This window comes from Neolamprologus brichardi, chromosome 15, assembly GCF_056152115.1.
Source record: "Neolamprologus brichardi isolate AB-2024 chromosome 15, ASM5615211v1, whole genome shotgun sequence".
Taxonomy (NCBI): domain Eukaryota; kingdom Metazoa; phylum Chordata; class Actinopteri; order Cichliformes; family Cichlidae; genus Neolamprologus; species Neolamprologus brichardi.
In genome coordinates this window covers 39,616,510-39,643,147 of record NC_142118.1, presented here as the reverse complement: position 1 = coordinate 39,643,147, position 26,638 = coordinate 39,616,510, and the positions used below count along the sequence as shown (strand labels likewise).

The 26,638-nt window shown below is 43.5% G+C and overlaps 1 protein-coding gene across 1 annotated transcript; it reads right to left on the bottom strand.

Annotated features, from left to right (window-relative positions):
• Window positions 1-12,822: 12,822 nt before the first annotated feature.
• vps16 (VPS16 core subunit of CORVET and HOPS complexes) lies at window positions 12,823-26,396 on the bottom strand. The gene is made up of 24 exons (XM_087851812.1): window positions 26,216-26,396; window positions 25,692-25,780; window positions 25,502-25,593; window positions 25,301-25,429; window positions 25,072-25,216; window positions 24,867-24,982; window positions 24,546-24,668; window positions 24,402-24,457; window positions 24,207-24,296; window positions 21,275-21,446; window positions 20,865-20,996; window positions 20,658-20,785; window positions 20,444-20,479; window positions 20,258-20,366; window positions 20,045-20,179; window positions 19,416-19,524; window positions 19,239-19,336; window positions 19,048-19,152; window positions 18,879-18,956; window positions 18,711-18,797; window positions 18,292-18,374; window positions 18,081-18,177; window positions 13,345-13,448; window positions 12,823-13,270 (listed from the first exon to the last, which is right to left on the bottom strand). The coding sequence occupies exons 1-24, from the start codon at window positions 26,263-26,265 to the stop codon at window positions 13,129-13,131; spliced, it is 2,505 nt and encodes an 834-aa protein (XP_087707938.1). The 5' UTR covers window positions 26,266-26,396; the 3' UTR covers window positions 12,823-13,128.
• Window positions 26,397-26,638: the final 242 nt, after the last annotated feature.

The window sequence follows — 26,638 nt, the reverse complement described above, 5'->3', positions numbered from 1 at the left end:
GGGTGCTCTCCAATCATTAAAAGTAACAAAGACATTGAACACATTTATACAGTTACCTTTACGTTTATCAATCATATATCACAGATTTACAATTTTTTGTAGTACTATGCTAAAAAGCAACTACAGAGCGAAAGTCTGGGTCAAGCGCCGAGGCGACGGCAAGAACAAAGGAACCCTCAAAGCGTTAAAGCTAGCTAGCTAGCTTTGTAAGGGAATATAACGGAAAAGTATGAAACGAAAATGTTTTCTTTGTTGACTTTGTTCGCAGTGCAATTTATTTGTTGCCGGATTGTAAGATGAAAGTAGACACAATTTCGGGCTCCCACATTTTGTCCGAAACTTTACATTAACAAGTTTGTTTGTTTTTTTACTGTTATTCAAATGCAACCGTGGAAATAACGAATAGAACAAAAGTCATTCATTCTTACCTTATACTAATCGTGGTGCAGGCCAGTGCAGTGCATGAACTGATGCCTTCTCCGGTCAATTCCGCTGAGAGTAAATCTAATGTCCCGCTCTACTGTACAAGACAATGGTTACCTGAAGGGATGTACCACTGTGAGAGGGGGGGCTATGGAATAGTCCAAGTGGTAGCAGCTGTAAGCGGTTTCATCAGTATTTCAGTGTTGTTTCAACATTGGATTTGTGTTGACATTTCAACCCTGACGATTCTGATGGTTCAGATGGAAAATCAACATCTGTTCAATGTTTCCTTGCTATCTGGGTTGCATAATTGGTCATGCTAATGTAATTGTAATCTATGTTGTTGGAGAGAGAAATAACATCTTGGAAGAGACATAAAGTGAGTAAAAAACGTCCTAAATGCATTTAGAATTTATTTAGAACTACAAATTAAATTTATTTTAGCAATTATTGTTTTTTTAATGTCACAATTCCAACCCTGCTCCTTTACCCGGGCTTGGACCGGCAAAAGTGACCCGAAATAGGCACTCTGGTGGAGTTACTGTGTGTGTGTGTTTATAAGTAGTTTTCAACCTTGTGATCCACAAAACAGCATAACAGTAAAAGAGTAAAAGAAGAACTGACTGCGTTACAGCACCCGCTGCTTGTTGAGAGTAAAAGCGATATGCGCTTTCACGTCTTTTTTTAGCGACTTTTTTTAGAAAAAAAGTCGCTAGGGGGTCTGAAAACTCGCTAAATATAGCGACAAAGTCGCTAAGTTGGCAACACTGTTTCCTACGCCTCCTTCGATCTTTTTGCGAGCGGAGTTGACCTGTATAGTAAGCTGTTGCTGGCTACGAGTCAGTTACGGAACCTTCAAGTAACTGCCAGAGGTTTCCTTACTACGGTTCGGGGCCGCGGATCTGGCGCGGTAACACTCGTATTGTGGATGGATTATCTCAGTTGTTCTCCTGGCTGAAGTTTGGTCTGCTTACAGCATCCTGCTATGCGATTACATTTGTTCCTGACCACCGGGAATCCTCACGCTAAGTTAGCGTGTTTATATTATGCTAACACAGCTGTGTCGCTAGCAGTGTTGGGACTAAGTTACGCGCACGGTAACTAGTTATTATGCCAAAACCAGGAACGCGTTACTCGTTACTGGGATTTAGATAGGCTCGTTATTCGTTACTTCGTGTGGTGGCTATCGCGGAGCTTCCACAGATTCAATAACATTAGCAAGTGTTGGAAGCCAGCAGGTGGATGAAGGAAAAGGGAGGCAAGAGGAGAGACCCGAAGCGGCCGCTGGTCCGAGAGTGTCAGGTGAACTGAACTTCAGGTAAGAAGTTATAACCTGCAGTCCAGCTGGGTGAGATATGAACCAAGTTTAGGTGGAGTTTATTTTGGTTATGCTGACTTTTTCGTACTGCATGCTAGCTAGCATGACGGAGTTTCTATACAGCTGGGTGGGTGCTATGTTACTGATGTTGAACTTTATTTTGTTCATAAGGTTAATTATTAGAGTTGCCAACCGTCCTGTAAAAAACGGAATTCGTATTCAGAGAAAATATCACGCGTTTTGTATTGAGCTGAAAAGGAACACAGTTTGTCCCGGACTTCAGCTACAATGAAAAAGACACAAAGTTGGAGTTATTCTGTGTTTGCTGCACAGCTGCCTCTTCTTCTCTCATCCTCTCACCCTCCCTCTCCTGTTTCTACTTCAATCATGAAACTGATCAATGATCAGCTGATCGGCTTTTCTCTCTTGTTTATTTATCGCCCACTTTGCGCCAGAAAGAGGAAACCAGCGGATGTCACGGTAAACAACAGCAGCACTTTTAAGCTTGATCAGCTGTTGTTAGAATTTATTTAATATTAATTAAGTATCAGCTGATGTTTGCTGGAGCCACAGCTGTAAACCTGCTGGTCATGATATCGGTTTGAATACAGTGGGGCAAAAAAGTATTTAGTCAGCCACCGATTGTGCAAGTTCCCCCACTTAAAATGATGACAGAGGTCAGTAATTTGCACCAGAGGTACACTTCAACTGTGAGAGACAGAATGTGAAAAAAAAATCCATGAATTCACATGGTAGGATTTGTAAAGAATTTATTCGTAAATCAGGGTGGAAAATAAGTATTTGGTCAATAACAAAAATACAACTCAATACTTTGTAACATAACCTTTGTTGGCAATAACAGAGGTCAAACGTTTACTATAGGTCTTTACCAGGTTTGCACACACAGTAGCGGGTATTTTGGCCCATTCCTCCATGCAGATCTTCTCAAGAGCAGTGATGTTTTGGGGCTGTCGCCGAGCAACACGGACTTTCAACTCCCGCCACAGATTTTCTATGGGGTTGAGGTCTGGAGACTGGCTAGGCCACTCCAGGACTTTCAAATGCTTCTTACGGAGCCACTCCTTTGTTGCCCGGGTGGTGTGTTTTGGATCATTGTCATGTTGGAAGACCCAGCCTCGTTTCATCTTCAAAGTTCTCACTGATGGAAGGAGGTTTTGGCTCAAAATCTCACGATACTTGGCCCCATTCATTCTGTCCTTAACACGGATCAGTCGTCCTGTCCCCTTGGCAGAAAAACAGCCCCATAGCATGATGTTTCCACCCCCATGCTTCACAGTAGGTATGGTGTTCTTGGGATGCAACTCAGTATTCTTCTTCCTCCAAACACGACGAGTTGAGTTTATACCAAAAAGTTCTACTTTGGTTTCATCTGACCACATGACATTCTCCCAATCCTCTGCTGTATCATCCATGTGCTCTCTGGCAAACTTCAGACGGGCCTGGACATGCACTGGCTTCAGCAGCGGAACACGTCTGGCACTGCGGGATTTGATTCCCTGCCGTTGTAGTGTGTTACTGATGGTGACCTTTGTTACTTCGGTCCCAGCTCTCTGCAGGTCATTCACCAGGTCCCCCCGTGTGGTTCTGGGATCTTTGCTCACCGTTCTCATGATCATTTTGACCCCACGGGATGAGATCTTGCGTGGAGCCCCAGATCGAGGGAGATTATCAGTGGTCTTGTATGTCTTCCATTTTCTGATGATTGCTCCCACAGTTGATTTTTTCACACCAAGCTGCTTGCCTATTGTAGATTCACTCTTCCCAGTCTGGTGCAGGTCTACAATTCTTTTCCTGGTGTCCTTCGAAAGCTCTTTGGTCTTGGCCATGGCGGAGTTTGGAGTCTGACTGGTTGAGGCTGTGGACAGGTGTCTTTTATACAGATGATGAGGTCAAACAGGTGCCATTTATACAGGTAACGAGTGGGGGACAGAAAAGCTTCTTACAGAAGACGTTACAGGTCTGTGAGAGCCAGGGATTTTCCTTGTTTGAGGTGACCAAATACTTATTTTCCACCCTGATTTACGAATAAATTCTTTACAAATCCTACCATGTGAATTCATGGATTTTTTTTTCACATTCTGTCTCTCACAGTTGAAGTGTACCTCTGGTGCAAATTACTGACCTCTGTCATCATTTTAAGTGGGGGAACTTGCACAATCGGTGGCTGACTAAATACTTTTTTGCCCCACTGTATGTGGTGAGAGGGAAACATGAAGATGAAACCAGGAGATGACAGCTGGTAACTGTGCAGGGGCGGGTCTAGCAAAGTGTTGCCAGGGTTCCATGTAGGGCATTAAAAGGGAAAGGGGGGCACAAGGAAATACTTTTCTTATTCTCATTTAAAATGTCTCACTTTTAAAAAAATAATTATCTGAGTCTTACAACAAACGATTGATAGATTGATACATATATACCATCAGAACAGTGTACATCACTGTCACAACAGTGTTTATTTTCATTCAAAGGCTTTATGATTTTTCCTATAATGGTGGGCCGGTCTCTAGTCAAAATGCCCGGGACGATTTTTTTTGTCCCAGTCCAGCCCTGTATGCAGCTCCTCTGCAGTCTGGTTTTACCTACATCTTCCTATTCAGAAGGCAGAATTTCCGAGTTCTGAGTACAATCGAAAGCACCATGACTGCAGTTTTTGTGTTGGATGTAAAAAGCAGGCTAGGATAGAATCAGGCGTGGGATTTCTCTCGTGGAAATGTGCACATTATTTTTTCCTTTCTATTGGTAGGTGGCACAGTGCACTTGTGGCAAGTAAGCAAGCTAGAAGACTGGCAATCTTGCTGGGTATCCAGTTACGGAAGCAACACATTAACAAGAGAATTCTGAGTAAAACCAAAGTTACTTTCCCTAGTAACTAGTTACTCTGAAAGTAACAAGTAACTTGAAGTAACTGAGTTACTTTTGATAGAAGTAACTAGTAATGTAACTAAGTTACTAATTTAAAGTAACTTACCCAACACTGGTCGCTAGCGGTCACGTAGCACATCGTTATATACCAGCTAGCCAAACTTCAGTAACCCTACAAACGTCACTGCTGTTTAGTTTTCTGTCTTCATTTATGTTGGAAGTGATAGCAGAGCTGTACGTTTTAATTTGTTTCCAAAACCCCGCAGTCAGGACATACTATATTTTATTTAGATAGAAGCTAGCGAGCTAACTTCCTGCTAACTTCTAACTCCGTTAACCCTTTAAAACCGGTCGGAGCGGGCACGCTCTGTTTTGCATAACTATTTTTAAATCCCGGTAGCTCTGCAACCACGTAAGCTAGTGCAATAATTTTTTTTGCATATGAAACCGGAGGAGTTGTACTTACATCTTATGCCATCAGCTTGTCTTCGGTCACAGTTTCCTTCCACATATAGCTTTGCAAAAACTGCATAAAAAGCACTTGCAGCAACAAAAACATAATATTCCAGAAACACGCTTTGCCGATCCGATCAGCTGTTCATAACACTTCCTACGTCCATCAGCGCGAACTATCGCATGTCCGCCATGACCTGCCTGAAACCGAAAGTGACATCATTTTGTGGAAATGTAGTTTTTTACCATATAGCCTCATGAGCCTATACTGGTGTTTTTAAAAGTTATCTTTGACTTCATGACTTTCTGTATCATTTCTGGGATGCTTAGGACTCATATTGCACTGCTGGAAATAGTTTATTTTGATGCATATGCTGCTTTTTTGCAAATTTGCATTATAATATTTATTTTTGTTTTTCCTGCAGTATATAAAAATTGGTGTATTTCAAAAATAAAACTATGAAGACACTCAAAATAAATTTCCTGTGGTGGGAAACTATTTTGTGCAACTTTTTTGTATTTACAGTTTTGAGGGATAAGCCTCTTAAATTTCTCTAACTAGACATATATGTTGAAAAACAAAAACGATTTTCAATTTTTTTGTAGTTTATTGCACTTTTTTGCAATTTATATAATTACTATGCACTTAATGCATACATATTATTAAAATTTAGACTGTAATGGTTGTATTGATGTATAGCAACTTGAAATGCTCCCAAAAATGGCTCCACAGCATGTAAAAATATAATATAAGCTCTGGCTGACTTGGTTCTATGGTAGGTCTTAAAGGGTTAAATGTCATAAATTCCATTTTCACGGATGCCTGGATGTTAAACTCAATTGTTACACCTGGTAGAGCAGAATGCTGATCATTTTATTAAAGATGAAAGACTTTAGACAGTTTTCAACTCTCAGTAATGCCATAGTGATCGTTTGATATATGGACCTGCAGCGGAGTTTAGGCCCAGACACGGCTAGTGAAGTCAGACTTAACGACCGGACTGTGACTGCCTCCGGCTCACGAGGCAGCAGCGATGACAACGACAACCGTTTACGGGTCGGAGTTGTAGGTGCTGAGGCGGCGTTCAACACTCTCTGAGCCAGCGCACGGGCGCGAAGCTCCTCCTTCAGGGGGACCAGAGAGTCAAACGCCTCAAAAAGCTGGAGAAACTGCCGGAGCTGCGGCGCCTTCTGAAGGATGGCGTCTATGGTCGCCAACCCAGTGGACACCAGTCTGGGGTCCATGCACCCAGCAGCTCCTCCCCAATCTCGTCCGGACTGTCCGCTGGGTCTGACATGGTCAGATCGTACTGTCACGGCGGGGTGCGCCGGTGTGAAGAATGAGGTAGACCCAGATGCAGAGATGGTGGAGACAAAACGTAGTTTCAAAAATAAAGCGAGCCACTGTGGCTGATTGCAGAAGAAAAACATGAAACTAGGGAAACTAAGGGGACTATGAACACTGTGTTAACAGAAGGATGTGACACTCAGTGAAAAAACTATGACAAAACTATAAACACTGAGTAAACTAGGAAACACAGTGAAACAATGAGGTAACCCTATGAAAACTGTGGTGAGGTTAACAGACGATCTGACACTGAGTGAGCGGAAACACACAGACTAAATACACATAAGGAATGATCAAGGGAAGTAGAATCACATGGGGAAAACAGCTGACAGCAATTAACATAATGACAGGACACGTGAAACTAAATATAATAAACACAAAACGCAAAGCTCTTTCAAAATAAAACAGGAAACATAATGAGACACGGACATGACTCGAACTTGACAAACAAAGAAAACTTGGACATGAAACATGACAGAATGTAACTAGTAGGGGTGCAACGATACACAAAATTCACGGTTCGGTTCGGTTCAATACTTTGGTGTCACGGTTCGATATTTTTTTGATACAAAAAAAAATGTTCATGCCTTTTTAATTTGTCATTTATTAAAATTATAAATATATATTTTAACTCAAAAGTACAGTTTTTAAATTTTATGTTGCTGAATCAAAAATGTAATAAAAAAAATAAATATATCTCAGGGCTCGCAAAATTTCAAAATACCTGGTAGCCCTTCGGGCAGGGACTTTTCAGTTTTTGGTAGCCCAAAATAAATTTAAGTAGCCCGAATAAAAAAGAGAGCAATTTTTTGATTGATGTTTTGTTTCCTTTACAATATTATACATTAAAGTATAATATTGTATAATTATATAATATTAACTTCTTATCTTGTGCGCGTTTTTTATTTTGACAGCGAATGCACACCTGCGGACCACTTATGTGGGGTTAGGGTTAGGGGGTTGGGGTTAGGGGGGGGTTAGGGTTAGGGTTAGGGTCTTCACCCTCTCATAGCCTACCTGGAAGTTCAGAGAGGCATTTTTTGAAAAATGTATTGATAGCAATCTTGAATATATTTTCACAGGGAAAAAAACCCCAACTACATGTAAAATAATCACACCATGACGCCTCTGCGTTTCTAAATGGAGGGACAGTAACTGCGTGTGTATATGTAAGTGTGTAAAACCTGAAGATAGTCAGATTAAGTAACAGTATTTCGTCTCTATCTGCCATTCTGCAATTCATCTCATGTAAACAATAACATGGCGCACAACGTGACGTGAAAAAAGGCACATACCTTTGACGTTGCATTACGAACTTCCTCGTCCACACGTAAACGCAAAAAAGGAGTTTTTAAAAAAATCTCCATTTTCGGTGATTTGAAACGCAGTTTACGCATGAACGAAATGCCCAACGCATAGAAACAGCTGCGTTTTCAAAAATACCCGTGTAGGTGTGGACGTGGCGTAAAAGAGTTAGTAATGTATTTTATTACTACCTTTAATTTATTGCAGATTACTGTTACTTGTTTAATTGTTTACTAAAGGTTTGAGGTGTGAAATAAACCGCAATGGAGATTTTTCTTGTAAAACAAAGGGGGGCCTAGCAAAAAAAGTTTAGGAACCACTGATTTAAACAATACCATGTGGTTTCCCTATTAGCCTAATTTTAAAATAGTTTTCAGTATAACTAATTGTCATGACTGAGAGTTTAAAAGAACACTAAGAAAGCTTGCTAAGCCACAGTTGCAGTAGTACAAAAATGAAATCTAATACTGTACATATATACACACACACACATATATTTGTGCTGTCTTCGTTACTCTCGTTAAAATGACGTTAACGCCGTAACCGCATTAAAGTGGCAAATCTCCATTAGTGAGTTAACGCGGATCACCCCATGCGTGGGGCTGCACGGCGCCAACACGTCAGAGCCCACTGAATGACCAAGGTGCTGTGAGGTTGGCAGACATTTCTGAAAAGGCTGCGTCCAGACAAACAGAATCAACTCGTTTACAAACTTGTTTTTAAGTTTTACTCGGGTCGACTGGTTTTCATTACAGTCCAGTACCTCATAATGTATGTAGCATGCGAAACGAACACTACCACAAAAGTGGACGTGGAGGAGACAACATACCTGCAGCTCGGTCTGTGGCTTTTCTTCAGACTCAGGAACACTTGGTACAACACGGCTACCAAGTACTATGATCTAATGGAAAATCCTGAAAACCATGGAGAGTTGATCCAAGTGGGCACTAATAGAAAAGGATTTTATTTACAGAACAAAGAGGCTTTTTATTGGTGTTCGCTCGCTCTGTGGTATAGTATCGCTTCCTGTTCCTGCTCAAACACAGTGGTGTTTCTGAGTAGCTTATTTGCTTAGCAGTTTAATTAACAACTTTTAAATACATTCTTTTTTCACAGTATAATCTTCACGTGCTTCATCCGAAGCACACTTTCTGTGTACTCACTACGTAAACGTAAATTCAATAAAATCATAATTCACGTCGGCAGTAATGACACCCGGTTACGCCAATCGGAGGTCACTAAAATCAATATTGAATCGGTGTGCAACTTTGCCAAAACAATGTCGGACTCTGTAGTTTTCTCTGGTCCCCTCCCCAATCAGACCAGGAGTGACATGTTTAGCTGCATGTTCTCCTTAAATTGCTGGCTGTCTGAGTGGTGTCCCAGAAACGATGTGGGCTTCATAGATAATTGGCAAACCTTCTGGAGGAAACCTGGTCTTGTTAGGAGAGATGGCATCCATCCCACTTTGGATGGAGCAGCTCTCATTTCTAGAAATATCGACAAATTTATTAAACCCCTCAAAACATGACTATCCAGAGTTGGGACCAGGAAGCAGAGTTGCAGTCTTACACGCCTCTCTGCAGCTTCCCTCCTCCTGCTACCCCCCCAAAAACCCATCTCCATAGAGACTGTGTCTGCTTCCAAAAAGACAAAAAACAAACTAAAAACCAGCAACAAACAACTTAAACATTTACAAAGAAAGAACAATACAGTATCCACATCTGAACCAAAGAGTAAAACAGTGAAATGTGGATTATTAAATATTAGGTCTCTCTCCTCCAAGTCTCTGTTAGTACATGACTTAATAATTGATCAACAAATTGATTTACTCTGCCTTACAGAAACCTGGTTGCAGCAGGATGATTATGTTAGTTTAAATGAATCAACACCTCCGAGTCATTCTAACTACCAGAAATCTCGAAGCACAGGTCGAGGGGGCGGTGTGGCAGCAATTTTTCACACCAGTCTATTAATTAATGAAAGACCAAGACAGACTGTTAATTCATTTGAAAGCCTGATGCTTAGCATTGTCCACCCCAGCTGTGAAACTCAGAAACCAGTCTTACTTGTTATCATCTATCGTCCACCTGGGCCTTACACAGAGTTTCTGTCTGATTTCTCAGACTTTATATCTAATTTAGTTCTGAGCTCAGATAAAATAATTATTGTGGGTGATTTTAACATCCATGTTGATGCTAAAAATGACAGCCTCAACATGGCATTTAATCTGTTGTTAGACTCAATTGGTTTCTCTCAAAATGTAAAAGAACCCACCCACCACTTTAATCACACTCTAGATCTTGTTTTAACATATGGCATAGAAACTGAACATTTAACAGTGTTTCCTGAAAACCCTCTCCTGTCTGATCATTTCTTGATAACATTTACATTTACAATAATTGATTACGCAGCAGTGGAGAGTGGACTTTATCAAAGTAGATGTCTTTCTGAAAGCGCTGTAACTAAGTTTAAGAATATAATCCAGCCACTGTTATCATCGTCAATGCCCTGTACCAACACAGAGCAGAACAGCTATCTGAACGCTACCCCAACAGAGGTCGATTATCTTGTTAATAATTTCACCTCCTCACTACGTACGACTCTGGATACTGTAGCTCCAGTGAAAACTAAGGTCTCTAATCAGAAGTACCTGACCCCGTGGTATAATTCTCAAACACGTACCCTAAAGCAGATGACTCGTAATCTGGAGAGGAAATGGCGTGTCACAAATTTAGAGGATCATCATTTAGCCTGGAGAAATAGTTTGTTGCTTTATAAGAAAGCCCTCCGCAAAGCCAGAACAGCTTACTACTCATCACTGATTGAAGAAAATAAGAACAACCCCAGGTTTCTCTTCAGCACTGTAGCCAGGCTGACAAAAAGTCAGAGCTCTTTTGAGCCAACCATCCCTTTAACGTTAACTAGTGATGACTTCATGAACTTCTTCACAAATAAAATTTTTATCATTAGAGAAAAAATTACCAATAATCATCCCACAGATGTAATATTATCTACAGCTACTCTTAGTTCCATTGATGTTAAGTTAGACTCTTTCTTTCCAATCGATCTTTTTGAGTTAACTTCAATAATTACTTCCTCCAAACCATCAACGTGTCTTTTAGACCCCATTCCTACAAAACTGCTCAAAGAAGTCCTGCCATTGATTAATTCTTCGATCTTATATATGATCAACCTATCTCTAATAATCAGCTATGTACCACAGGCCTTCAAGGTGGCTGCAGTTAAACCTTTACTCAAAAAGCCATCTCTAGACCCAGCAGTCTTAGCTAATTATATGCCAATCTCCAACCTTCCTTTCATATCAAAAATCCTTGAAAGAGTAGTTGTCAAACAGCTAACAGATCATCTGCAGAGGAATGGTTTATTTGAAGAGTTTCAGTCAGGTTTCAGAGTTCATCACAGCACAGAAACAGCTTTAGTGAAGGTTACAAATGATCTTCTTATGGCCTCTGACAGTGGACTCATCTCTGTGCTTGTCCTTCTTGACCTTAGTGCAGCATTCGATACTGTTGACCATAATATCCTGTTAGAGCGATTAGAACATGCTGTAGGTATTACAGGTATTGCACTGCAGTGGTTTGTATCATATCTATCTAATAGACTCCAATTTGTGCATGTAAATGGAGAGTCCTCTTCACACACTGAGGTTAATTATGGAGTTCCACAGGGTTCAGTGCTAGGACCAATTCTGTTTACATTATACATGCTTCCCCTAGGCAGCATCATTAGAAGACATAGCATACATTTTCACTGCTATGCAGATGACACCCAGCTCTATCTGTCCATGAAGCCAGATAACACACACCAATTAGTTAAACTGCAGGAATGTCTTAAAGACATAAAGACTTGGATGGCCACTAACTTTCTGCTTCTTAACTCAGATAAAACTGAGGTCATTGTACTCGGCGCTGAAAAGCTTAGAAATATGGTATCTAACCAGATTCTTACTCTGGATGGCATTACCTTGGCCTCCAGTAACACTGTGAGGAACCTTGGAGTCATTTTTGACCAGGATATGTCCTTCAACGCACATATTAAACAAATATGTAAGACTGCGTTCTTCCATTTGCGCAACATCTCTAAAATTAGAAATATCCTGTCTCAGAGTGACGCTGAAAAACTAGTTCATGCATTTATTACTTCCAGGCTGGACTACTGCAATTCATTATTATCAGGATGTCCAAAAAACTCACTGAAAAGCCTTCAGTTAATCCAAAATGCTGCAGCAAGAGTACTGACAGGGACTAGAAAGAGAGAGCATATTTCTCCTGTTTTGGCTTCCCTTCATTGGCTTCCTGTTAAATCCAGAATTGAATTCAAAATCCTTCTCCTCACATACAAGGTCTTAAATAATCAGGCCCCATCTTATCTTAATGACCTTGTAGTACCATATTACCCTATTAGAGCTCTTCGCTCCCGCTCTGCAGGCCTACTTGTTGTTCCTAGAGTATTTAAAAGTAGAATGGGAGGGAGAGCCTTCAGTTTTCAGGCCCCTCTTCTGTGGAACCAGCTTCCAGTTTGGATTCGGGAGACAGACACTATCTCTACTTTTAAGATTAGGCTTAAAACTTTCCTTTTTGCTAAAGCATATAGTTAGGGCTGGACCAGGTGACCCTGAATCCTCCCTTAGTTATGCTGCAATAGATGTAGGCTGCCGGGGGATTCCCATGATGCATTGAGTTTTTCCTTTCCAGTCACCTTTCTCACTCACTATGTGTTAACAGACCTCTCTGTATTGAATCGTATCTGTTATTAATCTCTGTCTCTCTTCCACAGCATGTCTTTTATCCTGTCTTCCTTCTCTCACCCCAACCGGTCGCAGCAGATGGCCGCCCCTCCCTGAGCCTGGTTCTGCCGGAGGTTTCTTCCTGTTAAAAGGGAGTTTTTCCTTCCCACTGTCGCCAAAGTGCTTGCTCATAGGGGGTCATATGATTGTTGGGCTTTTCTCTGTATCTATGAAGCGCCTTGAGGCGACATTCGTTGTGATTTGGCGCTATATAAATAAAATTGAATTGAATTGAATTGAATATATTTCTGTCACCTCCCGGTGGTCAGACTGAGAACTGCACTCTGTGTTTTTCATGTTTATTGATCGACTAACAACATTTAAAATCATACAAACTGACACATGCAGTCAGCTTGGACACTTACTGTCCTCTTTCACAATATAACACCGGCCATGCTACACACTGAAGCTTTTATTGTGAAGGGACAGCAGCAGGAAGTGCTTCTGTCCAGGTGTGGCGCTCGAGTGTAAATAAAGTCAAAGCTTTTAATTGAAGGGAAGAAGAAAGCATCAGTTGATCAGAAATCAATCACAGTCTCTGATCAGTAACAGCAGCTGGCTCCCACCAACGTCATGCTCAAGAGTGGAAGCTCACTTTTTGGCAATGGCGGCCCGAGCTCGGTTCAGCCGCTCGATCACCAGGCTGTTGGAGGCGGAGCATCTGGAGAGGACTGCCCCAATCTCAGCTTCATTCCTGCGCTCAATGGCAGCATCCGCAGCCCCCTCCAGGTCACTGTCGGGAACAGAGGAGGAGTTACATGAGTGCTCCCACCTGTGCTGTGTAATGATGTCACAGAGGTGTCTTACCCGACGGCCAGGTGGGCCTTCACCTTCTGCTCAGGCGTCACCTTGGAAACGTACTTCTTGGCCTCGTACTTGTTGTTACACTTGATGCAAACTTCAACAAACGCCTGAAGAAGAGATCCCGCTAAGACTCATGGGAAATGTACAGTGTGGGCCATTTATATGGATACACCGTAATAACATGGGAATGGTTGGTGATATGAAAGTCCTGTTTGTGGCACATTAGTATATGTGAGGGGGCAAACTCCTCTAGATTGGTGGTGACCATGGTGGCCATTTAGAAGTCGGCCATCTTGGATACAACTTGTTTTTTCAATAGGAAGAGGGCCATGTGACACATCAAACTTAATGGTAATTAGGGCTGCCACAAATGATTATTTTGATAGTCGACTAGTCACCGATTATTTTTGCGATTAGTCGACTAATCAGATCATCATCCACTGGATGTAAAACGTACAGCTTATTGCACCAGCAGCATCTGCTCTTATATAACTATCATTAGCTTACAGCTTTAAGTGTTTAAGGTGCTAACTAAAAATAAAGACAAGATGATAGTTTATAAAATTTTAATGAAATTTGCAAAAATTGTTTCGGTGAAGTTTAATAAACTCCTTGCTATCTAAAATATAACAGGACACCGGAGTAAATTCTCGAGCATCTCACACTTCTGATAATCAGCTGTCTGATTGACGTTTATTCAGCTGTGTAAAAACTATAACTTTAATCTCAGCCAAACCGATTTACTCAGGAACAAATACAATACTGAAAAAAACAAACAATAACATTTTTAAGTTATCTAAGTGACTTATATATCATGTTTAACCTGAGTAGCGAAAGACGGCGGTGGGTTTGAAAACGATTTGCCGGGAGTCCGGTGTTCTCACGGCTCTAGCGAGCCTTGCCCCCGGCTAGCTATTGCGCGGGTGGGAAACAGACGTCTCCGAAAACGTCGGAGCACTTTTGAAAATATGTGGTGTCTTGATAAACTGAGCAGATATTTGAGGTTTACACAGCTACATTCTCGCCTGAAAATATGTTAAACGTTATTTTGTGACCCAGAAAGAATAATAAGAGTAATACTAGAAAAATTTGCATTTCCTGCGAAAATGCTGTGTGGATGCCTTAACGCTGAAGATGTCTGCTGAAAAAAGCTGAAACAAAAGATTGCCCTGAGCAGGATTTGAACCTGGCCCTTCTGGTCTCAAAGCGGCTACTCATCTCACTGAGCCAAACTCATTCTCAAAAAGAAGAGGTGGAGAGACTGACAATTCTGCTGAAATGAGCAGAAGCTGCTGAGAATTGTGCTGATAAGAGGTGAAAAGGCTGAAAATTTTTCAGAAGAGGTGAATAAGCAGAATTTGGGCAGAAAAGAGGTGAAAATTCTGAAAAATCTGCTGAAAAGAGTTCAATCAGCAGAATTTCTGCTGAAAAAAGGTGAATGAGCAGAATTCTGCTGAAAAGACCAGAAGCTGCTGAGAATTATGCTGATAAGAGGTGAAATGTTTGAAGATTTGGCAGAAAAGAGGTAAATCAGCAGAATTTCATCTCATACTCATCTCACTGAGCCAAACTGGTTCTCATATAACTGAAAAAAGGTGAAAAAGCTGAAAATTCTTATTAAAAACAGCAGAAGAGGCTGAGAAAACACTTTCTGGTGAAAAGAGGCACAACAACCTGGTTCTGCTCAATTTCAGTCCACCAATCAGAGGTAGTGCTTCTGTCTGCTTCATCAGGCTGTGTACTTGTATGTATTTCTGCCATGGACTGTTAACAAGAATCTGAGGTCCATATTAGAAAAGCTGCTAAAATCATAAAAGTTTGCAGAATTGTAATAAATTATCAATATGAATTACTGGTCTGTGATAGTGTATCAATTTGTAGTGAAAAAAAAACATGTGGACAAGGTGGAATTGAACCCACGACCTTTGGGCTTCAGACCCGTGTCATTACCAACTGCGCCACTGGGAAAGAGAGCGGACGCTTGGAAAACAGGGTGATGAGCAGTCAGAATTAGATCGCGGTAAGAGGCGAAAAACGCCGTTTTTTGGAGTTACAAAACGTCATGTAACTCAAAAACTAGGTGGGATAGAAGCATAATTCTTGTACTGGGTTAATCAGCGGACTTTGGTGAACTTTGACTGCGATTTTCATAGCTCTTTGTAACTCCGTCGCGGAGATATGACGAGAGAAGAAACGGCTTCATTTTCGGAGTTTGAAAACTGAGAGGAGGACAGATTTCCTACCCTCAAACAAGTCTAATTCATCTCAGAACGGTAATAGGTGAGAAAATAATTCTTGAATTGTGAGCGTCAGGAGTGTCTGAAGATATACGGGGACAAGCCTCATGTCTTAACTTCGCTTCGTTAAGGAGATATGACGATTTGAAAATGCCTTCAGTTTCAGTATTTCAGCTGTGAGTTTCACAACCTCCCCATAGACTTTGAATGGGGAGTTTTTAGACCTTGTGTCACTTCGAGGCAAATTGTGAAAAAACCGTAACTCGCACGATAATTATAGTGACACTGTCTTAAAGCCAGCAAAAATACCTACGTTTTGATGTATAATTTGTGGAAGTTGAGTGGAAATTGAGCGAGTAGCAAGAAGTTGTTCGGACATGAAGAGAAACTTCAGAAAGCACCAGCTCTCACTCTGAGTTAATTGCATAGCAACCATAACAACGCATATATTTTCTGAAAAATCACAAAGCTGCAACTGAAAACTTAAAGAGGCATTAAATGAAAACGGTAACAGATATGAAAAAGCTGAATCACACACGAAAAGCCCAATCATTTGAGAACGTTTTAAAGTTTGAATGGAGTTTCTAGGTGAAAGTATGAGGAAGTAGTTAAGTTTGAAAAACAAGCAAGTTTTAGCAGAATTGTGGAAGTTTTCCATTCATTTCAATGGGACAAAAAAAAGGAAAAAAGTGTAATATTGTAATAGTAATAAACACCAAAAGATATAGCTGGAATTAGCAGAAATAGCAGAACAGTTTAGAGTTTGAACGGAGAAAATCGGCTGAAAACTGAGGGAGTAGTTAAGTGCCGAAAAACGTGGAGCAACTATAAGAATAAAGTTTAAAGAGAAACAGGAACTCAATAGTGTGGATGCCCTGTGAGGGCATCCACACAACTAGCTGCCGCCATTGTTGGAAACTAAGCTATGAATTCTGGGACACAGCTACTTCTTCTTCTTCTTCGGGGTTTAACGGCAGCTGGCATCCTTGTACATGCAGTGCTGCCATCTTCTGTTTCAGTCCGTTATTACACTCTTAAATCCTACTACTTATTCCTGCGTCTTTTGGGATCTTACAAAGCTTCAAACGACACGTCGACTATAAATCAGTCGTCGACGATTTTGATAGTCGACGTAATCGTGACTAGTCGATTAGTCGTGGCAGCCCTATTGGTAATGTCACAAGTATAACAATGGTGCGCTTGGTTTCAACGTAACTTTATTCTTTCATGAGTTATTTACAAGTTTCTCTTTGTTCACAGCCATTGACATGTCGAAGAGGTTAACACGTGAGGAGCGGATCGAAATTGTGTTAATATCTGGTGAACGCAGTAACCGGGTCATTGCAGCAGATTTCAACGCAAGACACCCTACGAGACCACCCATCTCCCATGCTACAGTTAGCAAACTGCTTGCTAAGTTTCGTGAAACTGGTTCAGTGTTGGATTTGCCAAAATGTGGACGCAAGAAAACTGTCACTAATGAAGAAACATCAGTGGCTGTCCTAGCTTCATTCAGCAAGAGCCCACAGCGTAGCACTCGCCGCATGTCACTGGAGAGCGGCATTAGTCAAACATCCCTTCGGCGGATATTAGCTACTCACAAATGGCACCCTTACAAACTCCAGCTACTGCAGCATCTCAGCGAGGTGTTTTGCACAGAATTTGCAGAATGGGCAAAACAAAAATTGGAACAGGACCCTCAGTTCACGCAGAAGATTTTCACTTTTTCTATTCACTTTTATGTAAATGGTGAAGTTAACAAACAAAACCACCGCTATTGGTCTGACACTAACCCACATTGGATTAATCCCTCCAAGACTGTTGGAACAACAAAAGTGATGGTTTGGTGTGGTATATGGGGTACAACGATAGTGGGTCCATTCTTCATCAATGGAAACCTCAAGGCCACTGGATATTTGAAATTGCTACATGATGATGTGTTTCCCTCTTTAAGCACTGAAGCTGGCACGTTCCCTGAGTTTTTCCAGCAAGATGGTGCACCACCACATTATGGGTGCCAGGTCCGAGCATTCCTAGATGGACAGTTTCCTGGAAAGTGGATTGGTCGTGCATTTCTCCTGCGGTGTTGCTATCAGTGTGTGAAGAGTGGGAGAAGAGGGTTGCATTGACAATCCAACACAATGGGCAGCACCATTGAACACATTTTATAAGTGGTCAGAAACTTGTAAATAACTCATGAAAGAATAAAGTTACGTTGAAACCATGCACACCATTGTTTTTCTTGTGACATTACCAATAAGTTTGATGTGTCACATGACCCTCTTCGTATTGAAAAAACAAGTTGTATCCAAGATGGCCGACTTCTAAATGGCCACCATGGTCACCACCCATCTTGAGGAGTTTGCCCCCTCACATATACTAATGTGCCACAAACAGGACTTTCATATCACCAACCATTCCCATTTTATTACGGTGTATCCATATAAATGGCCCACCCTGTAGTTAATGCAACATAATAGAGGGGGTGGGGCTTCTCCTTACCAGGTAGCCAATGGGAGACTTCTTACTCTTTGAGAACTTCTCTAACTCATCCCACTCCTCCTTCTCCGCCAGAGACTTCAACTTCAACCACCAATACCTGCACAGGTGAGAGAGGCAACCAGGTGAGAGAGGCAACCAGGTGAGAGGGACAGACAGGAAAGACCGTAGTAAAAGACTGAGAGCCAATAACAGCGCAGCCTCAGTGACACACCTTTTGTCAGGTACTCTGAAGTCTTTGTAAAGCTGCTCTGCCTGTTTGTGGAGTCCTAATGACAACAGCGTCTCCATGGTCACCTGCAAACAGCAAGTGACATGACAGCACACACACACACACAGTAGATGTAACTATGGTCACAATCAGCAGAAACAAGTTTTCATCAGTTGCTTAAATCAAACCGCAGATTCGTCCAATCTGATTGGCTGTCCCAGAACTTAGAAGCTACATGGAGGAAGTCTGGGTCTGTAATGATCTGAGGAGGAGCGCTTTAAAGCGGAGCGACCACACTGGCCTCTTTAAAGTAACCTGGAGTACTGCCAGGTGATGGAGACTGAGAACACAGAGCATGCAGGTGGAGGTAACTGGTAGAGGGAAACGTCAGCTGGCCAGGGAGCCCCGCCCCTTGTATCTACCTGTAGGGAAAGTCCAAGAAGCCCCGCCCCTTTCTCATCGTCCAGTTTGCGCTGAAAACGGAGCAGACGCATCTCGTCCTCTGTGGTCTGCAGACAAATCAGTGAAACACACCTGAGCATCAGGTACAAACACACACCTGCAAACACGTCTTATTGTTCGTTTGTTACCTTTACTGCAAACTCATTCTTGGCCTTGTTGTACTCATCGACAGCGCTCTGCAGGAGAGACAGCCGGCCCTCCAACCTCTGCAGATGGACAGGTGAACAGCAGACAGGTGATTACAGTGAAGATGGACGAGTCTAATCTCTGCTGGGCGTGACGGTTAGCAGTCCTCACCTTTTCCCTGTAGCTTGCAGTGACGTAATAGTTGGCCAGTTCCTGGTGGTCATCGTCCTGGTTATACAGGTCCTTCAGAGTTTCCTGCTCCTGCAGCTTACAGAACTGACAGCAAACAAATGTAAACAAAGACACACATTACCAAATGTAAACCAGGAGGAGGAGAGCGGTAGTGGTGAAGTTGGGTGCACCTGTCTGTAAAGGCTGAGAGCGACCGGCTGGTTCCTCAGAGTCATGAAGAAATCTCCTCTGTTCATCTCGTTCTTCAGGTACGACACCACTGTGTACACTGACAACACACACAGCCAACTGTCAGTGTGACATCATCCATCTGGCAAACACATAAGGTGTGGGGCTGAAACACTCACCCAAGTCGGTATCTCCGCTCTCTACAGCTTTACTGAGAGCCAGCTGACTCCTCTTCATCTTTAGCAGCAGAGGAACCTGCTCTCCAGACCGAGCCTCGAAGTCCAGGAGCTGATAGAGACACACAGGGACAAATACTGAAAAATGCTCGACCACACTCAATATCAAAAGCGTCAGAGAAAATCCTGAAAGACCCTGCTGAATATAGCAGATGGGCAGTGACCATCCAACTGAAACCTGGCTCCAAATCTGTCCAAAAACCACTGAACCATCCATCCGCTTATCCTTTTCAGGGTCGCGTGGGGCGCTGGAGCCTATCCCAGCTGTCATAGGGCGAGAGGCGGGGTCCACCCTGGACAGGTCGCCAGTCTGTCGCAGGGCCAACACACAGGGACAGACAACCATTCACACTCACATTCATTCACACATTCACACCTAGTGGCAATTTGGATTATCCAATTAACCTATCCCCACAAACTGCATGTCTTTGGACGGTGGGAGGAAGTCGGAGTACCCGGAGGGAACCCACGCAAACACGGGAAGAACATACAAACTCCACACAGAAAGACCCCGGCCTGAACCACTGAACCATACTATGGAAATTAACCCTCCAAACCTCTGTAGAATTTACCTTGATGGCGAGCTCTGCTCGTCCACATTCATAAGCTTTAGCTGCGATGTCCGAGTACGAAACCCCAGGTGAGTCTCCCACTTTCATACACACTGCTCGTGCTATGGCATCGTCTGTTAGGTCCTTCTGCTGCACCTGGACACGTACGCAAACACGTCACACCAATCAGTCATGTGAAAACAGTCTCAGGTGGGCGAGGTGTGAGACAGTTACCTTGCATGACGCCCAGTGTTTGAGGACTCGGCTGACTCCCTGATAATCAGGGATCTTCAGGTAACGACAGACTTCGATAGCTAATGGGTAAAACTGCCGATACACCAACCTAAGAGAGAGAGACAGGTGAGTGAGAGGTGGAGGGGTAACACGAGATCTCAGAGACATTTCGATGAGTTCACTCACCTGTCAATCAGCACCTGTAGAGTCAGCTGTTTGAATCTGAGGTCAGAGGTCAAGGAATTCATCACCATAGTAACACACCCGTCTGAGCTGAATCCTAAAGCTAATCATGGGTCACAGCGGCGTGACGAGGGATGCAGCCCCTGACTCTGAACAAAGTGAGACCTTACCACACACTGCATCTCCCATGATGCACCTGTGCAGACTGAGAGGATACTGAGTGTGCGTGAGTGGCAGCCCTATGCTGCTGTCTCTGACGGCGTTCAGCACTCGCAGCTCCCTGCAGGTCGTCACGAACTGATCCGGACTGAAGTCTGTGAGGAAGCACTTCCCAAAGGACGCCGCCTGGAGGGAGACACGCCACATTACAGGGACAGGTCGCATTACCCTGACACAATAAAACAGATCATACGGACGCTCTCACCCTCATCAAGGATTTCTGGGTGTTGGTGTCATACTCGTGACCTGCCGCCTCCACGCACTGTCTGACTGCTTCTCCCAGCATGCTCTGCTCCTTGATCTCCCGCAGGTACTCGTCCGCCTTCTGACTCGATTTCTGCAAAGACAGAAAAGCACTCGTCAGGCCTGACAGACTTGTACCCGTACTACATGTGTACCTGTACTACATGTGTACCTGTACTACATGTGTACCTGTACTACATGTGTACCTGTACTACATGTGTACCCGTACTACATGTGTACATGGACATCAGTGAATGACAGTATTAAGGTGATGTAATGGAGTGGACTTACAAGTACTGATGTTGTACTGTGGCAGTATTACAGTGTTAATGGGACAATATTGCAGTACTAATGTGGTACTGAATGATGTACCTCGTACTCCCGGTGGGCCTCCAACAGCAGAGCTCCAGGCGCCATGGAGGCGATCTTGAAGATGTCCTGACAGACCAGAGGAACCTCCTGCAGCAGCTCCTGATTGGACGAGCTGATTATCCGAACTCCATCCATCTCTCCCACCAAAACACACGGATCCTCAATGGGATACCTGAAGACCGGGGTCAAGGGTCAAACCACCAGAGAATGACTCACGAGGACATCCTCGAACACGGAACATGATTCTTTGTTTATAAATGACCAGCTATAACAAGAAACCCAGAAGGAGCTCCAGCAGAACCTTATTGAGTGCTAAGAGAACCTTAATGAGTTCCAGCGGAACCTTAACGAGCTTTAAGAGAACCTTAACTAGCTCTATAAGATCCTTAACGAGCTCCAGCGGAACCTAAACGAGCTCTAAGAGAACCTTAACGAGCTCTATAAGATCCTTAACGAGCTCCAGCGGAACCTAAATGAGCTCTAAGAGAACCTTAACTAGCTCTATAAGATCCTTAACGAGCTCCAGCGGAACCTTAACAAGCTCTAAGAGAACCCAGGAGAACTAGGGGTGGAGCCGAACCCAAATACGGTCTTCAGAAAGGCACAAATAACATGTTTTTTGCGAATACTTATTTTGAACAAATACTTAAAAATATTTGTATTTGGGAACGAGAAAAACTTTATATCAAAAAGCTGCGTTTCCTCATGAGAACGCAGGGCACGAGCGAGTGAGTAACGTGTAAAGAGGTGAGTGACACACAGTGTCCTCCAGTAGCTGAAAACTTTTACAGTCAGCATTTTACAGTCAGTGCTGCAGATAAAACCAAAGTTACAAGTAATGTGTGCAAAAGTCACATCAAAGGCAGAGATATCAAACATCTGTCAACATCTGTTATGCATAATCACATGCACTTAAAGCATCCTCTTCTGGTACTGTCTGCCAACCTCTCCACCAGCACCAAATCATCATCACAGCCACGTTCTGCCCCTGCAAGTCAGTTTCAATCACCTATATTAGCTGCATTTAATGCAAAACAGGCTTATCCACCCATCCACCCACTACAAATAACAAACACAGTGGGAGAAATCATTTGCCTTGACCTGATGCCCAACTCAGTAGTGGAGAATAAAGGTTTTTTGCAAGCTTTGCGAAGTGGTTGCATCTCCATACCAACTACCACCTCCATACCAACTACCAAGCTCGTTGGCATTCCAGAAAGAGCTTGGCCTTCCCAAGAACACATTGGTGCATGATGTGTCAACCAGGTGGAATTCCTCCTTTCACATGCTCCAGTGACTGTTGGAGCAGAGACGACCACTGACTACCATGAGTGCAGAGATGGATCTGGGAGGTACTGTGTGTGAGGATGTGGGTTCTCCGTCTCTGTCATCCCTTGTGCGCAGGCTCTCAAAACCTAAAGGTGGATGTGGATGTACCGAGGCACTTAAAATGGTGACCATATTGCAGTCTGAGTTGGCTCAGCGCTTCCAGCCTGTCTTTGATGACTCCTTGGGTCATTACTTTAAAGCCAACCTACTGGATCCCCTATTTAAGAGCTTGCCCATGTCATCCGAGTTTGACAGGCTCAAGGCAGATGTGGCTGCAGAGGTGGATGCAGAACTCCAAGCGGATGATGTTTCTGGGTAGGGCTGTGTGATATGACCAAAATCTCATATCCCGATATAAGACATCTATCGTCCGATAACGATATAAATCACAAACATTTAACGTTTTCTATTAATTCTGTGAATCTCGGGCAGCTCGACTTGCGTGAAGTGTTTCCAGCTGCGCTTCATGTAGCTGGAGTCAAGTGACCACTACATATAGCCACTACAGTGACCATCAAAACCATGAAAAAATATTGCCGTAAACAGTTTATTTTACGACAACACGGAACAAACGATAGTGTAATAGGAAACGATAGACGTTTTTATATCGCCATCCGATATATATCGTTATATCGGACAGCCCTATTTCTGGGGTACCTGAAGCACCCAGCTCATCCTCAGTTGAGAGTGAGACCAGTGGGCAAAAAAGCCAAATCTGCCTCATCTGGTGCGATGACCTCCTCAAGATAGCTGAGAGCTACTTAGCTGAGGACAGCACTGAATCACTGACCTCAGACCCTGCAGCCCTGGCTCATGTGGCAATGAAATATCGCACCTGCCCCAACAAGCAGAGGTATCTTGTCCCCACAACGCTCCAGACTGCTGCCCTCATAAATGTGGACAAGCTTGTGATCACAAAATACTACATGGAGAAACTTAACTGAGAGTATGTTGGCAGAAGACATCTTCTTCAAAGTGAAATATGGTTGAGTTATGGTCAACATAAAACACAAAAAAACCTTTGTGTCTGTTTTTAGGCAGACAGTTGACAACAGCAGGGCTGCATCTTTTAGTTTAACAGTATTATATAGAATACAACTTTTGTTCTGCCACATCTCCCAGTCAGGGGTTGATAAAGTTTAGTTGTGTGCATTAGAAAGAAGTTCTCTCAGAAGAAGAACAGTTCTTTGAAGTATTATTTGTTTTTATTCTGTCTGTTCATAATGTTCACAATGATATTTTATTAATTGTTGGTTTAACCATGGATGAGGTAATGGCTGTTATTTTCTTTTCAATGACGTTTCTTGTTAAATGTTCATTGCTGGATTTATGGAAAAATACCAACCAATATTGCATATCCATATTTATTATAATGGATATAATTAAAGAATACTTACACTGTAACGTAAATCAGAAGCATAATGCAAGAAAAAAAAATTTCTTGCATTATTTTTACACCTATTTTGAATTTTACTCAAATACAAACACAAATACTTTTCCCCCCTTAACAGATACAAATACCGGCTGCTTTGCACAACTCCAAGGAGAACCTTAACACACCTGAAGTGTTTGAACATGTTCAGATGTGAAGTTTGAAGGATACTGGATGGTCTCATTACACACCCCGACCACCAGGAGCAGTCTGTCCCACATCAACACCACAGATGGCTGTTGGCTCTTTGGTCTGCGACACCTGGGCAAACAGGTAAACTCCAGGTTAAACGGGTGTAAAAGAAGAGCTTAGACAGGTGAGCAGCTGAATAAATAGGAGCACAGGTAAACGAGAGGTCACACATACCACAACATCTGCTTGGGCGCCATGGTCTTCTTGGTGTCGACTTCACTCAGTTTCTCCTGCATACAGAAGCATCACCTGTGAGTCATTCCACAGGTGATGATTCACAGATATCTGAAAAGCTGATTGGCCAGAACAGCTGCTCACCTGTAGGGTGGACAAGCCTGTCCACAGGTGTCCACTGTCAGTGAGGAGAGCCAGGTATTTATAGCTGAAAGACACAGACATGTGGACAATGCTGCCGTCCTGAGGACTGAGGCCTGGAGGACACTGAAGAGAGACACACAGGTAGGCAGTGAGACAGGTAAAAGAAAGACAAGGACAAATCTGATCACCTGCGTGAAGATTACTGGCTGTGGATTAGCATCGCCATCGAAGACTGTCAGACAAACGTCGTCTCAGACTGGTTTTGGTTAGAACGATCTTAAACTGAGCATTACTGACTTCACCTGTCTCTACATGTCTCACCACCACAGTGCAGGACGTGTTGTCCAGGATGAAGAGTTCTGGTCCGTTGGACAGCAGGACTTTAGTCTGTCTGTCCTGAGTGAGGACGACCCAGCAGGATGGCTTTCCCTGCAGACCTGAGGGACAGACAGGTGGACAGACAGGTAAGGGTGGAAAGGCTTAACCGTGGCAGTGAAAACACAATCTCAGGTGAGTCAGTTGTTACCTGGGACTTCAGGTAACCTCCGGAGCTTCAGGTCATCGATGTTGGTGGCCAAGGTGAAACGGGAGGAGCTTGTTACTATGGCAATACCTGTTCCATAAGGGGAGTGGAACACCTTGGCCTCCAACACCTGACTCTGGACCACTTCCTGTTTAAAGATAGAGGTCACCTGATCAGTGACATCGTTTGAGCAGCTTCATTTATTCAGAGGAACAAACTCAGGTGTGCTGACCTGTCCCATACTGAAGTGTCTCTTAAAGGATCCAAACAGGTCATAGATCAGGACCGTGCCGTCCTCCTGGATACACAGTAGCTCGTCAGAGACCGTCCACCCGAGCTGGACCACTGGACCACTTTTCCACTGAGACGGAGAGAGAGAGACGGGTCAGAGAGAGACCCAACCTGTCTCCAGGTGTGGTCAGGTGCTACTCACGGGGAAGCTGGCGACAGGGCCTCCTGACGCAGAGTAGATCTCCAGCTGAGGACGAGAACTCGGAGAACGCCGCTGAGGTTCTCTGAGCAGGGCTGAGGGGTCAGACAGAGGTCAGGGGTCAAAGTCTTAAATCTGACTATAAAAAACCATCTCACTGCAGTGTTTAAATAAAGTTTTATTTAGTTTGTACCGATGGGGCCGCCATATGGAGCTGCAGCCACCAGACTGTCTCTGAGTCCATCACGCAGACTCCAGCTCATCTCATACAGATCCGTCTTACTGCAGTAGTACACAGGAAAGTACACATTAATGTAAACAAACCCCTCCCCACAGTCCCCCGCAGGCTCCTCCCCCTATCTGCCTAATACTATTCCAGCCTCCGGTCACTTTCTGCTCACACAAACGTCACCTGCCGACCTGAGTAAACCCTGACTCTGATGGGCTACAACCTCCTGCTCACTTCGTCATGGACGTCAGTCCTCTCACGTGACGTGTGTGTTCAGGAAACGTCATTAAAGGGAAAAAGCTTCTGAAGCCAGCTTTAGCAGGGTCACATGACAGGCAGAGGCGCAGGTTACAGGCTGATTTCTCTGTTTAAACAGCTGAATCACACAGGTGTATATAACACGGATGGAGCTGCGGTCAGCTGACTGTCAGCTAACATTAGCCTCGCTGCTAGCAGCTGAAAGACCGACACAGTGGGCGCTCACTGACCGGTAAAAGGCGTCTCCCAGCGGGTTCCAGCTGGCTGTGATGAACGCCATGATCCGCTTCTCGGGGGAGGGGGGGGGGGGGGTACCCCGGGGAACAAACCGGAGGAAGTCCCGGTGCACCGACCGGCCAGACGTAGCGTTAGCTTTAGCCCTCGCTCTGCCCGGTCAGCTGACTGCAGCCTAGCTCTTCTTCTTCGGTAGTTATTCAAGCAGACGCCGCGGGCGCTCTGCTGCCCTCTACGGCACTTCTGTGTTTACAGCTGAGCCTGCAGTAGTGATGGGATTTTCCGGCTCTTTTTAGAGAACCGGCTCTTTCGGCTCGGCTCACTAAAAACAGCAGGCTCTTTCGGCTCCAAACCGACTCTTCAGGTTGTTTTGTTGCTTTAATTAATTTATTACTAACAACAATATACAGTTATGCACA

What these genes read in the sequence shown, in the direction of transcription:
- vps16 (XM_087851812.1), bottom strand. Translation starts at nt 26,265, where the DNA reads ATGGCGTTCATCACAGCCAGCTGGAACCCGCTGGGAGACGCCTTTTAC. An exon ending in GCGCCCAAGCAGATGTTGTG is followed by an intron (nt 24,297 to 24,401) that starts GTATGTGTGACC and finishes CTGTTTGCCCAG; the next exon opens with GTGTCGCAGACCAAAGAGCC. An exon ending in AGTCTCCCATTGGCTACCTG is followed by an intron (nt 13,449 to 18,080) that starts GTAAGGAGAAGC and finishes TCTCTTCTTCAG; the next exon opens with GCGTTTGTTGAAGTTTGCAT.